Here is a 12,337-nt window from a genome sequence, read left to right as displayed (position 1 = left end):
CCACTCAGGTTCCTATAGACTTAAACCTCTTTCTGCCTTCGTATGCAGTGACCTCTGTCTGGCATAACTTCATCTTGTTTCACACTGAGAATCCTAAACATCCTTCATTATTCAACTCACAGAGCTACATTTACCATCCCAACACAGTATGGATTATACTATGTGTTTGGATTTGTATCTCTATCTTCTACCAGCGCAATCAAGGCAGAGAGCCAGGAATGGGGCCCATGCCCAGTGAAGTGTCTTCAATAAGCAAATGAAGCAAATGAATTGAGTCTGCATGTCTTTTTTGTTCATGCTGATCTCCCTTATTGCCCATGTTTCTTGAAGACTTTGTAACTCTTCCCAGCTGTGTGCCTTGAACAAATGTTTATTGCATGGACATTGTGTAGATATTTTTATGCAAAACTAAATCATAAAGCAGATGACTTAAGTATAAGAGATAAACATAAGAACAGGAATAATCTAATATTTATCAGTAATTTAATGCAAAGAACTCTTAATAAGGGTTGGTTGAACTGAGAATACTCTATGTTAATTTTGCCAATATTTGCATCAAATATTCTGGCATAGAGATATTAGCAGGTATTATTTATCAAATTATGCAAAATCCCCAAAATATGATAGAAGCACATCAAGCCGCTGAATATGACACACAGTATTTGAGCTAACTTGGCCGTGGGGCCTTCTATGTGACTCTAAATATTTAAATCATTCTTTAATTTCATAAGGAGTCAGGTTCTTTCTACTACAATTTTTAAAATTCTTGGTGGATAAAAATGATAATTAGTGTTTAACAACTCATCAATGAATTGAATGTCTAATACTAAAGGTAAAGTTGGTGTATTAATATTATTCAGGTAGAGTCTGACACTGGGATTTCTTCCTAGTTAACATGCACCAAGTATTAGTTGCATTCATATATCAATCTGATAAAACCCATATATACTTGTACATGAGAGTGCAAAACTCTACATGTACAAATAGAATTGATTGATTGTTTCACCTCAGGTTAACAACCATATCACCTAATTGAGCGCTATTTTCAAGCAGTGCTTTTGTGAAAGTACCATTGCTAAAACACACTTATTTTTCTGCATGTCAATACATGGCTCATATACAAGTGCTTCTTTACTAACTCATTTGCTAAGAATTTTAAGTTGACATTCCAAAGCAAACAAAGACATGGGAACGGGCACTGGGTTTGGGAGGGTGCTACAAGGAAGTCATTTTATAGTTTCAAGGTGTAAATCATGGCATTACCTCAGTTTGCATAAATGTAATACTGATATTCAATACTGACTTAGTTGTTTAGAACCCAGAACATTTTCAGATTAGTTGGTCACGGGGTGCCTGGGTGGCTCAGTAGTTTAAGCCTCTGCCTTCAGCTCAGTCATGATCTCAAAGTCCTGGGATTGAGCCCCACATCAGACTCTGTGCTCAGCAGGGAGCCTGCTTCCCCCCCCTCTCTCTGCCTGCCACTCTGCCTACTTGAGATTTCTCTCTCTGTGTCAAATAAATAAATAAAATCTTTTAAAAAAAATTAGTTGGGCAGATCATTAGTAATTTCTTTAACTGAACTCAGAAAGGAAAAATATCTGAAATCAATGTTTTTGAGAGGAGTAATACTGTAAAAGTTAGGAGCAGGGATTCTAGGGCCAAACTGCTAGGGCTCCCACCCATCTCCACCAGCTCCCCAGCACTGCGACAGTGGTCTGGCTACTATTTCTTTCTGTTTCTCCATTTCCTCATCTAGAAAATGGAAGTGATAATATTATTGAATTAATGTGAGGATTAAATCATGTGAAACATTTAGAACAGTGCCTGGCAAATAGCAACTGCTATGATTATTAATTTATCATAGTTATTATTATTTTACAAACATCAGGAAGCAGCTGTATTAGTAGCAAAAGCGGCAGCAGTAGCAACACACTGATAATAACACATTTTAGATCACCTTGACCTATGTGTTAACATCCCTTGTTATTCAAAACAGGGATATCCTGGTATTTTGATAATACAGATACCAACAGAGACACAATCTTCTGTTTTATGTAAATAAAGCAGCTGCAAACTTCTAAACACATTTGCAGTAATAAAAGCCACTATATATGAGTGTTGTTGGTTTCAGTAATTTTTTAATCTTTTTTATTTCTTTTCTTTCTTTTATTATTATGTTACGTTAGTCACCACACAGTACATCATTACTTTTTGGTGTAGTGTTCCATGATTCATTATTTGCATTTAACACCCAGTGCTCCATGCAATGCATGCCCTCAACAACCATCACCAGGGTAGGGGGGGCATCTGGTAATTAAGCGTCTGCCTTCAGCTCAGGTCATGGTCCAGGGTCCTGGGATCAAGCCCCACATTGGGCTCCCTGCTCCAAGGGAAGCCTCCTTTTCCTTCTTCTGCTCCCCCTGCTTATGTTCCCTCTCACTGTCTCTCTCTCTCTCTGTCAAATAAATAAAATAAAATAAATAAAATATAAAATAAATAAAATAAAATAATAAAATATCCACCACCAGGCTCATCCATCCCCTTACCTCACTCCCTTCTAAAACTCTCAGTTTGTTTCCCAGAGTCCACAGTCTCTCACAGTTCATCTCCCCCTCTGATTCCCACTCCTCTTCATTTTCCCTTCCTTCTCCTAATGTCCTTCATGCTATTCCTTATGTTTCACAAATAAGTGAAACCACATGGTAATTGACGTTCTCTGTTTGACTCATTTCACTTAGCATAATCCCCTCCAGTTCCATCCATGTCAATGCAAAAGTTAGGTATCCAACCTTTGTGATTAGCTGAGTAATATTCCATTGTGTATAAAAACCACATCTTTATCCATTGGTCTCTGGAAGGGCATCTTGGCTCCTTCCACAGTTTGGCTATTGTTGACATTGCTGCTATGAACATTGGGGTACATATGGCCCTTCTTTTCACTACCTCTGTATCTTTGGAATAAATACCCAGGAGTGCAATTGCTGGATCATAGGTCAGTAACCTTTTTTGTTTTTTTTTTCAAGAGTTGGGTATTCAAGTCAAACATATCAGGCCTCTGATTGTATGACTGTCAAGGATGCCTTCAGGTTGAGTTCACTTGTCTGGTGCCCCCAGAGTGGGGCTATAGGAAGATAGTATTTCAATAAAATGCATATAATGGGAGTGGTATCCCTTGGAATTGGAGTGGTACCACACAGGGGCTTTGTATACATATACCGATTTTAACAGGGGGGGGGGAGGGCTCACAAAATTGTATCTCCTGCCTTATGGATTAGTAATGTAAGAAAATGTTCATCTGCATAATTAACAGGTTTCTATCCTCCAGACTCTTCCATGTTCTAATGGAAGGTAAGAGTAATATCTACTATTTATAGTTGTCCCCAAAAGATCATTTCACAAATTTTTAAAAATGCTAATTTTTATGAATTTAAAAAAATCCTTAGGTTTTTATTTGTCCTCAGAGAACGAAGTCCAGGAGTCATGAAGAAGATTTTCTAAAGTAAATTAGCTTAGGGCTCAAAATGTAGCTAGGCTGACAGCTCACTCGGGTCCACAGTTTTTTTCTATCCACTCATGAATTACCTCCATGGACACAGCTTATTCACAAAGCTGAAACTGCAGTTAGGGTACTTGAAAACCTGATCACAGAAAAGAGATGTAATAAGCCTCCATGATCTGCAATGTGAAGAAAAAGCTCAGCTAATGTCAGCTCTCGTTTAAGCTTTCCCCTTTCACCTTCTAGAAGGGGAATAAGGCTGATTTAGCTAGCAGCCACCCTTCTGTAGTTACCAAAATAAGAACTGATCCATCCTATAATGTTAAAGTGTTTCAAACCTATTGCTATAGTCAGAAATAAAGAAAAAGAAATTTAATTACTGATGAACCTATCTTTTATACTTAGATTGAAAGAGTCTTAACTTGATAATTTAGACAATTGACTGAAACTCACGAAACATATTGAAAATTAAGCCCCAAAGCTTATGGTTCTTGATATAACTAAATAAATATTTCAATTCTCAAATTAGGAGAATTCAAATACACTGGGGTTTCATAATAATTATTTGAAAAAAACTATACATTCTGTCTTAAATTAATTTTAATTAAGATGAATTAATAAACAGAGTAACTCAGATCATCCTACATATGTGTGATTATATGTCTATATTTGCATATTTATGTGTGTACACATATATGTGTATGTATATGTATGTACATATATATATGGAGGGAGATAAAAAAGAAAGTTCTCCTTAAAAATGATATCTCATCAAGCATGCTTCAATGCATGATAATATGCACACACAGAAGATGAATTAAAATTTTAAAATACTACTATTAATGTTGTAAAAACACATTAGCCTTATTTTCATTATTGCCTTGCTACCTTTTTCCCTCCATGCTAAATACAATCCTTTTTTCATGCATAACATAAACTGCTTCACTTATTAAGGAATGTAAGTAAGCTTGCATAAAATTAGCTAAGCAACCCACAATTTTGAACCATTGCAACAGATGATAATGAGTTCATTTTGGGGTAGGGGAGTAAGTATTCCTTCCTGTCTCTCCAACACCAATGCTAACTGATATGAAAGCAATATAATAAGCCATTTAAGGTAATACTTAAATTTGTCACTGGAAAATGGTTAACTTCTTCAACATAATATAGGAATCACCACAACTGCATCGTTACTTTTAATTACTCAAGAACTATAGACCGAATGCATCAAATGTCTGTCTGACAAAGAAGGACATAATTTAATTTAAAAACAACTGATCTTGACAAGAGCCTACAATTAGAAAAAAGTTTATAGCATCTGAAAATGATTCTTAAGCCATTTATTTTAATACTGAGGAGTAATTTTAGGTCTATGATTGTAGTCCATATTTTATATGATAAGGTTTAGATAAAAACTCATACTTTATAATTTGGCTATGTGAAATAATAGAGTACAATTTCAGCAGGGATTGTTACGACACATTCGAGATTATAAAAGCACAGACAATTGCTTAAGTAGCATGATTATGGGGATTATACTTCCAAAAATAGTACATTATTTGAGCTGAGTACCCTGCGCAACACTACCTCAGGACTGGGGATACATCAGTGGAAAAAAACAGACAGGAGACCGAAGAAGCCACAGGGTTTCTAGTATGAGTGACAATGTGGGTGCCAGAGGGGACAGAGGAAGCAGGGTCATCTAGGAAGGAACGGTGATGAAGGTTTAATAGGGCTTTAGTGGGCTCACCTAAAAATAATACTGTATGTAAAGAAAAAAATGCATTTCCAATTCAAAACAAAAAAAGAGAAAAGAAAAAAAACTGACTTAGAACAAAGTTTGGTTAAAGAAAACCAAACAAACAGACCAAAACACTGGTTGGTTTTAAATTAAAGGTTGCCTATATAGTTGATCTTTTCTCTACAATGCTATAATTCACAGAAATGCTACTTTAACTCCTACACACTGACACAGTCATTTTTCCTGGTCTGGAATCTGAGCCACTGTGTGGCAGAAAAGGACATGGGGTCTTTTTCTGGACCTCTGCATTTGACGTTGTCCTGCTGGAGAATAACTAAAAACCGTTCAGACACTTTCCACCTAAGCAGCCTAAATAAATCCTGCACACATTCCTCTTCCATCATCCCCTGACAAAGACCTTTTTCCAGCTATCTCAGGAAATCAAACCTATCCATCTTGAGTGCTCCCGATGACCAGCAGGAGCTCTCAAAACGGAGAGGAAACACAGATGCCACCTTCTATAGAACTCTGCTTTCTGAATTTTAATATCTGGTAATAAGCAGATTCAAAGGAATTTGTTTCCCAAGCTCTTAATTTATTGTGTTTTTAAAAAAACTGTGTCATATGGTCCAAGAAAGTGAATCAGAAGATAACAGCTCTGCATTAGGGAGCACAAAAGCTGTTCAGAGCACTTTGTAAAATGTTGGGATTAGAAGGATGATTTAAATGGAATTCTGTATTCTACGCAGCAACAAAATGTAGGACTTGTGGGTTTGCTTATTAACTTAATAAGCAATCTTTAAAATTAATTTATAATTGTAATTAAAATTAATTTAAAGCTATATTTATTTAGGACACTCTTAATCGAGAATTGCAATGAATAGAGGGCAGCAGGTTCAAAATATCCAAGTTCTATTCCCAATACTAATAACAAGTTCCTCATTCTTGCAGAATGCATTATATTAATTCTTGGTTCTATTTTTCCCAGATGGTATACCAAAGTTAATATTTATCTATCTCTTAAAAATGCTAGGAGAGGTAATTATATTTATTTTGCCAAACTGCTTTAATGTTTAATCTTTAAGCCTTTTATCATGTACTCGTCCTATCTTAGATGAAATAGAAATTATATGACTAATATCATGCTGTAAGTATTAGAAGGCAAAATATAATTTTTAAATTACATATTAAATTAGTTTAATATATAAAAAGTATATATACCTTGACTAAGTAATTTCAGGTATTTAAGGTTTAAAAAGAAAAATAAATGTGTCCTTTCTTGAGATCTACAACATGGTATAGTAGAAAGTTCTCCAACTAAACATCAAAAGGAATGGATACTACAACTCTGGACTTCACTTAGCCTTTGACTTTCAGTTCCTTTATTTGAGAAATTAGAGAGAAAAATGTATCCTTGTCTTGCCTACTGTGGAGGGTTGATGTATGATGATCGTATTAAATGATGAAGTAGATTTACTTCTGAGTATCAAGGACTCAATAAACAGAGATGATTCTTCCCTGCACTCAGAGAATTAATCACTTCCTCCTCTGCTGTCCAAAAACAATAATGCCGTTTCATAATGTTGCAGAACTTATAGTGTACCTGTGCTAAAATAATTTGTGATTATGTCTAGCTACACAGTTAACCTGGTTCCTCTGAAGAAGAGATTCTGTCCTCTGATCTGTATATGCCTCTTTCACAGGTGAAATGCCCCGTAATGAGTCATTGGTTGAATAAAATGAACAAATGATTGATGAATCAATCCATAGAATCACAAATATTATTAAAGAGTAAAAACAATCCATTTGCTAATCAAAAATTAAAAGGAGAGCCTTTCAGTGAACCTCTCCTTGATTTAACTCATGTAGAGAAAGACCACAAATCGGAGGCTAATAAACAGTTAAGTGACTCTCTAACACCCTTTCCCTCAAAAAGAGCCCGGATTTGTATTGTGTCCCATTTTCTTTAATATTCCTACTTTGGCCAATTTCAACCTATTGATATCATGTCACTTAACAGGGAAGAGATGCGTCCAGTATGTCCACACCAGCAGCACAAGCCGGCTCCAACGCATCACTGACGTAGCTCTTCCTGCAACAGCTTCAACTGTACATTTACTCTAACTCTCATTGTTTCTTTCTCCCCTCCTATTCTGAAGAAGTGTCACTAAAGTCAAGTGAGTAAATGTGACTCTGACAAACCTGACGTCCTAGGGGAGGAGGGTTGAGACAGGTTAAATTCCAAAGAATAGGACAAATTGTTCCACTTGTGGTTGAACTTTCTCAGACTACTAGGTTTGACTCAAGGATCACAGAAAGAAAAGAGTGTGGATGCCATTACTTACTCAATTGTGTTTCTGTCCACTTTTCCTGTCATGTTAATGCCGTAGAACTGCTGCATGGCAGCTAAGGCGGCCTGCATGGTCTCCGCAGAGCGCAGCACCGACATTCTGGGGTCAGTTGGTGGAAGGTAGCCGTACTTTTGTAACCAAACCTGCAAATAAGGAAGTTCCTTTTAGATCAACCTCATAATTGAACAATAACTGTACAGTAATTAAGTTATGTCCATAGTGGATCTTTAAACATTATTTCCTCTACAAGGGCATGTATTAAGATTTTTTACCTCTTTTTAACATCTATTCTGTAGTTTAATATAAATTTGGTTTTTGTTGTTATGAATCTTTCTAGCACACCTACAAACACTGAACATCAACTGAAAAGAAAAAAGTTATTTGTTGCAAGCTTACTATTTACAAGAATACTCAATATTGGATAAAAGAAACAAATAAGATGATCCCTGACCTCTAGGAACTCAAATTCCCCAAATAAGGAATGATACCTTTTCAACAATAACCCCAAAGAGACATCTGTGCTAAAAGGGGTAGTTAATGTGCATAAGCTGCATCTAAAATGCCACTTTCCTGAACAACTAACCAAGGACTGCAGCCATCACGAGTAACATCAACAATATAGACCATATTATTCTGTCATGACATTTTGAGTACAAATTTCATGCAACTGATCTATTCAGTTGTAGCTAGATGCCTTCAAGGGTAGGTAAGTGTTTCTCATGTAAAGAATAGTCTTTCATTTATTTAAGGTGACTCACTTCAATCCAAACAATGTAAGTGACCAAACTTCTCATATATAGATGAAATCAGACTATCTTGGTAAGTATATTTGGGTCTCTCTTTAAGGATCTCATGATTTTTATTCTCCTCTTCCCCAGAGAAGGGAGATCTGTGTGGATAGTGAGAGAAAGACGTCAGAGTTGGGCTCACATCCCAAGTGTGATTGTAGCAACAATTCAGTCATTTAACGTCAGATTTTCAAAGTAACCAAAAATCAAAGTATTTGGGGAAAACAAAAATTTTCAGCAGAGAGCAGATGCTTTCCAGTTCTACCATTCTATGCATTCATTTTAAATGTACAATCATATGCTCAGCTCCTAACCCATCCTTCTGTCCCTTACCTCAGTCTTCCATGGGGCACTAAGATTTCTTTAAGTGCAGTGAACTGCCTGTCAAATTGAAAAAGGCCAAGTAATTCTGCCTGTCACACAGAATAGAAGCTGTGCTATTTAATGGAAGGTACCACCAGTATGTATTTCCCTCTCTACCTGGATCTAATCCTCATATCAATGATGATCCTATGAAGTTACAGCTTTTCCCCAATACCTGATCTACCTCCACTACGACCTGACAACTAACAGAGAGGAGTGCTATTTTCTCAGTGAAAACAAACAGTAATTATTTAAGTTAAATTTCACCAAAAGAGACTGATATTAAATATACCAAAGCCTTAACATGTAAAAAAACAAGGTAGAGTCTTTCGTAGTTTTTCTAAGAAAATCATGCCCCCAGAAGTTCAGAACTATAAGCACAACCCTTTGAAAATAAAATAAAACATTTATTCTAAAACTATTTAAGAGATCAACAGTACCTCACTGTCAGGAAGGTTTATTGTTGAAACTCCATCTAGTAAACTCATCTACCACATAGTGAAAACATGCCAAGACACTTCTCTCATCTAATCTGTAATGAATAGGGTTCCAGGGAAGACACATATATTCAGTTACCTAGTCAACAGTGCTGCAGTCTGAAATAGATTCCATTTGTTTTCTGAATGAAGGAGACAAGATTTCACTGGCAATGTATTATTTACTAGAAAATACAATACTTATTGTAATGTAATTTCCCCCAAATTGGAAGATTTCATCTTGATATTTAGCAGTATACATGCACTAATATTCTGAAATTGAACTCTTTTTCCCATAACACTTTGTTTGCATTTATTTCTTACTTGTTAGAGAGCTGACTTGTTGCTAGGTTACTCATGGGTGTTCAGCTACTGGCAACCATGTCATTTATAGTGACAGCAAAGAGACAACTGTTAACAATAAACCCTATGATTTATATACAAATAGAAAGACTATAAAATATATAAATTTTAGATGGATAGTGAAAAAAACATGTTATAAAATGCCCATTGATTTATGCCTTACCCTTTCAAACAAATGAGTTGGAATAATAAAAAAATTGTGATTTTTCTTCAAGTTCTCTTTTCTATTATGCCATTTACCATGAAAGTCAGTTTTTTTTTCCTAAATGACTGAGAAGTGCATAATTCTTTTTAATTGAAAAATATTAGAAAACCTATGAGACCTACCATTTTATAGTCAAAATTTGTTTTGTCTGATAACTGTCATTGAGATTATAGGCCACCTTGAGTTTATCTTTCTTAATATCATTGTTATTTGTTAATCAAGAAATCTCTGACATCATCAAGAATTGATCAGGAATAATTCTCAATGGAAAGCTGCAATGCATCTTTCCACCAAACAGTGGAAAATCAAGCATATCAGTGTCATATTAAGAGTATGAAACCAGCAAGCTATCAGTAACATTTCTTATTACAACAAAAACTGCTTGGACAATCAGCTCCAGGTGGCTATAAAAAACAAGTAATTATACCTACAATGACCCAAAGTATTAATTTGATCCACAGTGCTTCTTTATATCTACTACTCAATATGGAAACTGCAGGGAAAAACAAATAAATATGTGCCTAAATAATCTTAAACACTGAGAGAGGATAGTCTCTTCAGTTTGTTTTTGTCTTATACTAATTACTTCTTTAAGTGTCCACACCACAGAATTCTGAGAGTCTGGTCATTTTTTATATGATAGAGAAAAGAAATATGTACCAAATAGCTCTACATAAGATGCTAGTGCTGCTTGGAGGAGACTAAGTTGGTCACTATGGTGCCTGTAAAACTGACCAAATACAAGGTGGACAGGACACTCGGCATCAACGGTAGAAAACCACTATGGCCAAAATCCCTAGAGCTTTGTAAATGCTGACTCTTAAGTTACCAATGAATGAAGATCAGATCAGGTATACACAGTGTATATCAGATTCAAATTCCTGTCCATCATCATCACAGAAGTATACGAAACTTTGTTAAAGCTACCTTATTCTATGTCTATAGAACAAAACCCTTGTGTTATAGAAATAGAGTATGGTGGGTAGCCTTGGCACCTTATCAATCTAGAATAAAGAAAAGGAAATTTTAAAAATTGAAATAAGAAGACTCAATCTCACAAAACAAATTGAGGATTGCTGGCGGTAGAGGGGTAGGGAAAGTGTGGCTGGGTTATGGACATTGGGGAGGGTATGTGCTATGGTGAGTACTGTGAAATGTGCAAGCCTGATGATTCACAGACTTGTACCCTTGGGGCAAATAATACATTATATGTTAATAAAAGTAACTAAAAAAAGAAAAATTGAATTATGACATAAGTGACAGAGAAAACCTGCCTCTTTTCTATTAAATTATAACTTTTAATATCTTATTTGATAGAAAATTAAATTAAGTATACAAAGTAATATTTGAAGGTACACCTTATCCCTTAAAGACTATATCATAGACTTCATACTTCAGACTTCATAGACTCCTCATACATTGTTATGAAATAGATCCCTGTTTTATTTTTTTTCTTCTTTTTTTAAATTTAATTTTTATTTATTTTCAGAATAACAGTATTCATTATTTTTGCACCACACTCAGTGCTCCATACAATCCGTGCCCTCTATAATACCTACTACCTGGTACCCCAACCTCCCACCCCCCTGCCACTTCAAAACCTTCAGATGGTTTTTCAGAGTCCATAGTCTCTCATGGTTCACCTCCCCTTCCAATTTCCCCCAACTCCCTTCTCCTCTCTAACTCCCCATGTCCTCCATGCTATTTGTTATGCTCCACAAATAAGTGAAGCCATATGATAATTCACTCTCTCTGCTTGACTTATTTCACTCAGCATAATCTCTTCCAGTCCCATCCATGTTGCTACAGAAGTTGGGTATTCATCCTTTCTGATGGAGGCGTAATACTCCATAATGTATATGGACCACATCTTCCTTATCCATTCGTCGTTGAAGGGCATCTTGGTTCTTTCCACAGTTTGGCGACCATGGCCATTGCTGCTATAAACACTGGGGTACAGATGGACCTTCTTTTCACTACATCTGTATCTTTGGGGTAAATAACCAGTAGTGCAATTGCAGGGTCATAGGGAAGTTTGCAAATGACAGTACAGACAAAAGGTTGATATCCAGGATCTATAAAGAACTCCTCAAACCCAACACATACAAAAAACAGACAATCATATCAAAAAATGGGCAGAAGACATGAACAGACACTTCTCCAATGAAGACATACAAATGGCCATCAGACACACGAAAAAATTTTCATCATCACTAGCCCTCAGGGAGATTCAAATTAAAACCACATTGAGATATCACCTCACACCAGTCAGAATGGCCAAAATTAGCAAGACAGGACACAACATGTGTTGGATCCCCTTTCTCCACATCCCCTCCAACACATGTTGTGTCCTGTCTTGCTAATTTTGGCCATTCTGACTAGATCCCTGTTTTAAACATTGTTTTTAAAATATTGCTCTCCTGGGTAACAGGAAATAAACTTGCCTTCTGAGATTGCTTGTCTCTTGCTATATACATATGTATACACACACACACATACACAAATATATATGAATATATATTTATTTTAGTGCTCTCAAATGCATATAATGGAT

The 12,337-nt window shown here is 35.8% G+C and overlaps 1 protein-coding gene across 1 annotated transcript in view; it reads right to left on the bottom strand.

The window, feature by feature from the left end:
* Nucleotides 1-12,337, bottom strand: part of MMP16 (matrix metallopeptidase 16) — a 293,833-nt gene that overhangs the window by 140,926 nt on the left and 140,570 nt on the right. The window contains exon 2 of the mRNA XM_059166077.1: nt 7,583-7,731. Coding sequence (XP_059022060.1) covers nt 7,583-7,731 — 149 coding nt within the window. The remainder of the gene's footprint in view (nt 1-7,582; nt 7,732-12,337) is intronic.

Source organism: Mustela lutreola, chromosome 3 (assembly GCF_030435805.1).
Source record: "Mustela lutreola isolate mMusLut2 chromosome 3, mMusLut2.pri, whole genome shotgun sequence".
Taxonomy (NCBI): Eukaryota; Metazoa; Chordata; class Mammalia; order Carnivora; family Mustelidae; genus Mustela; species Mustela lutreola.
This window is presented reverse-complemented; position numbering and strand designations above follow the sequence as displayed.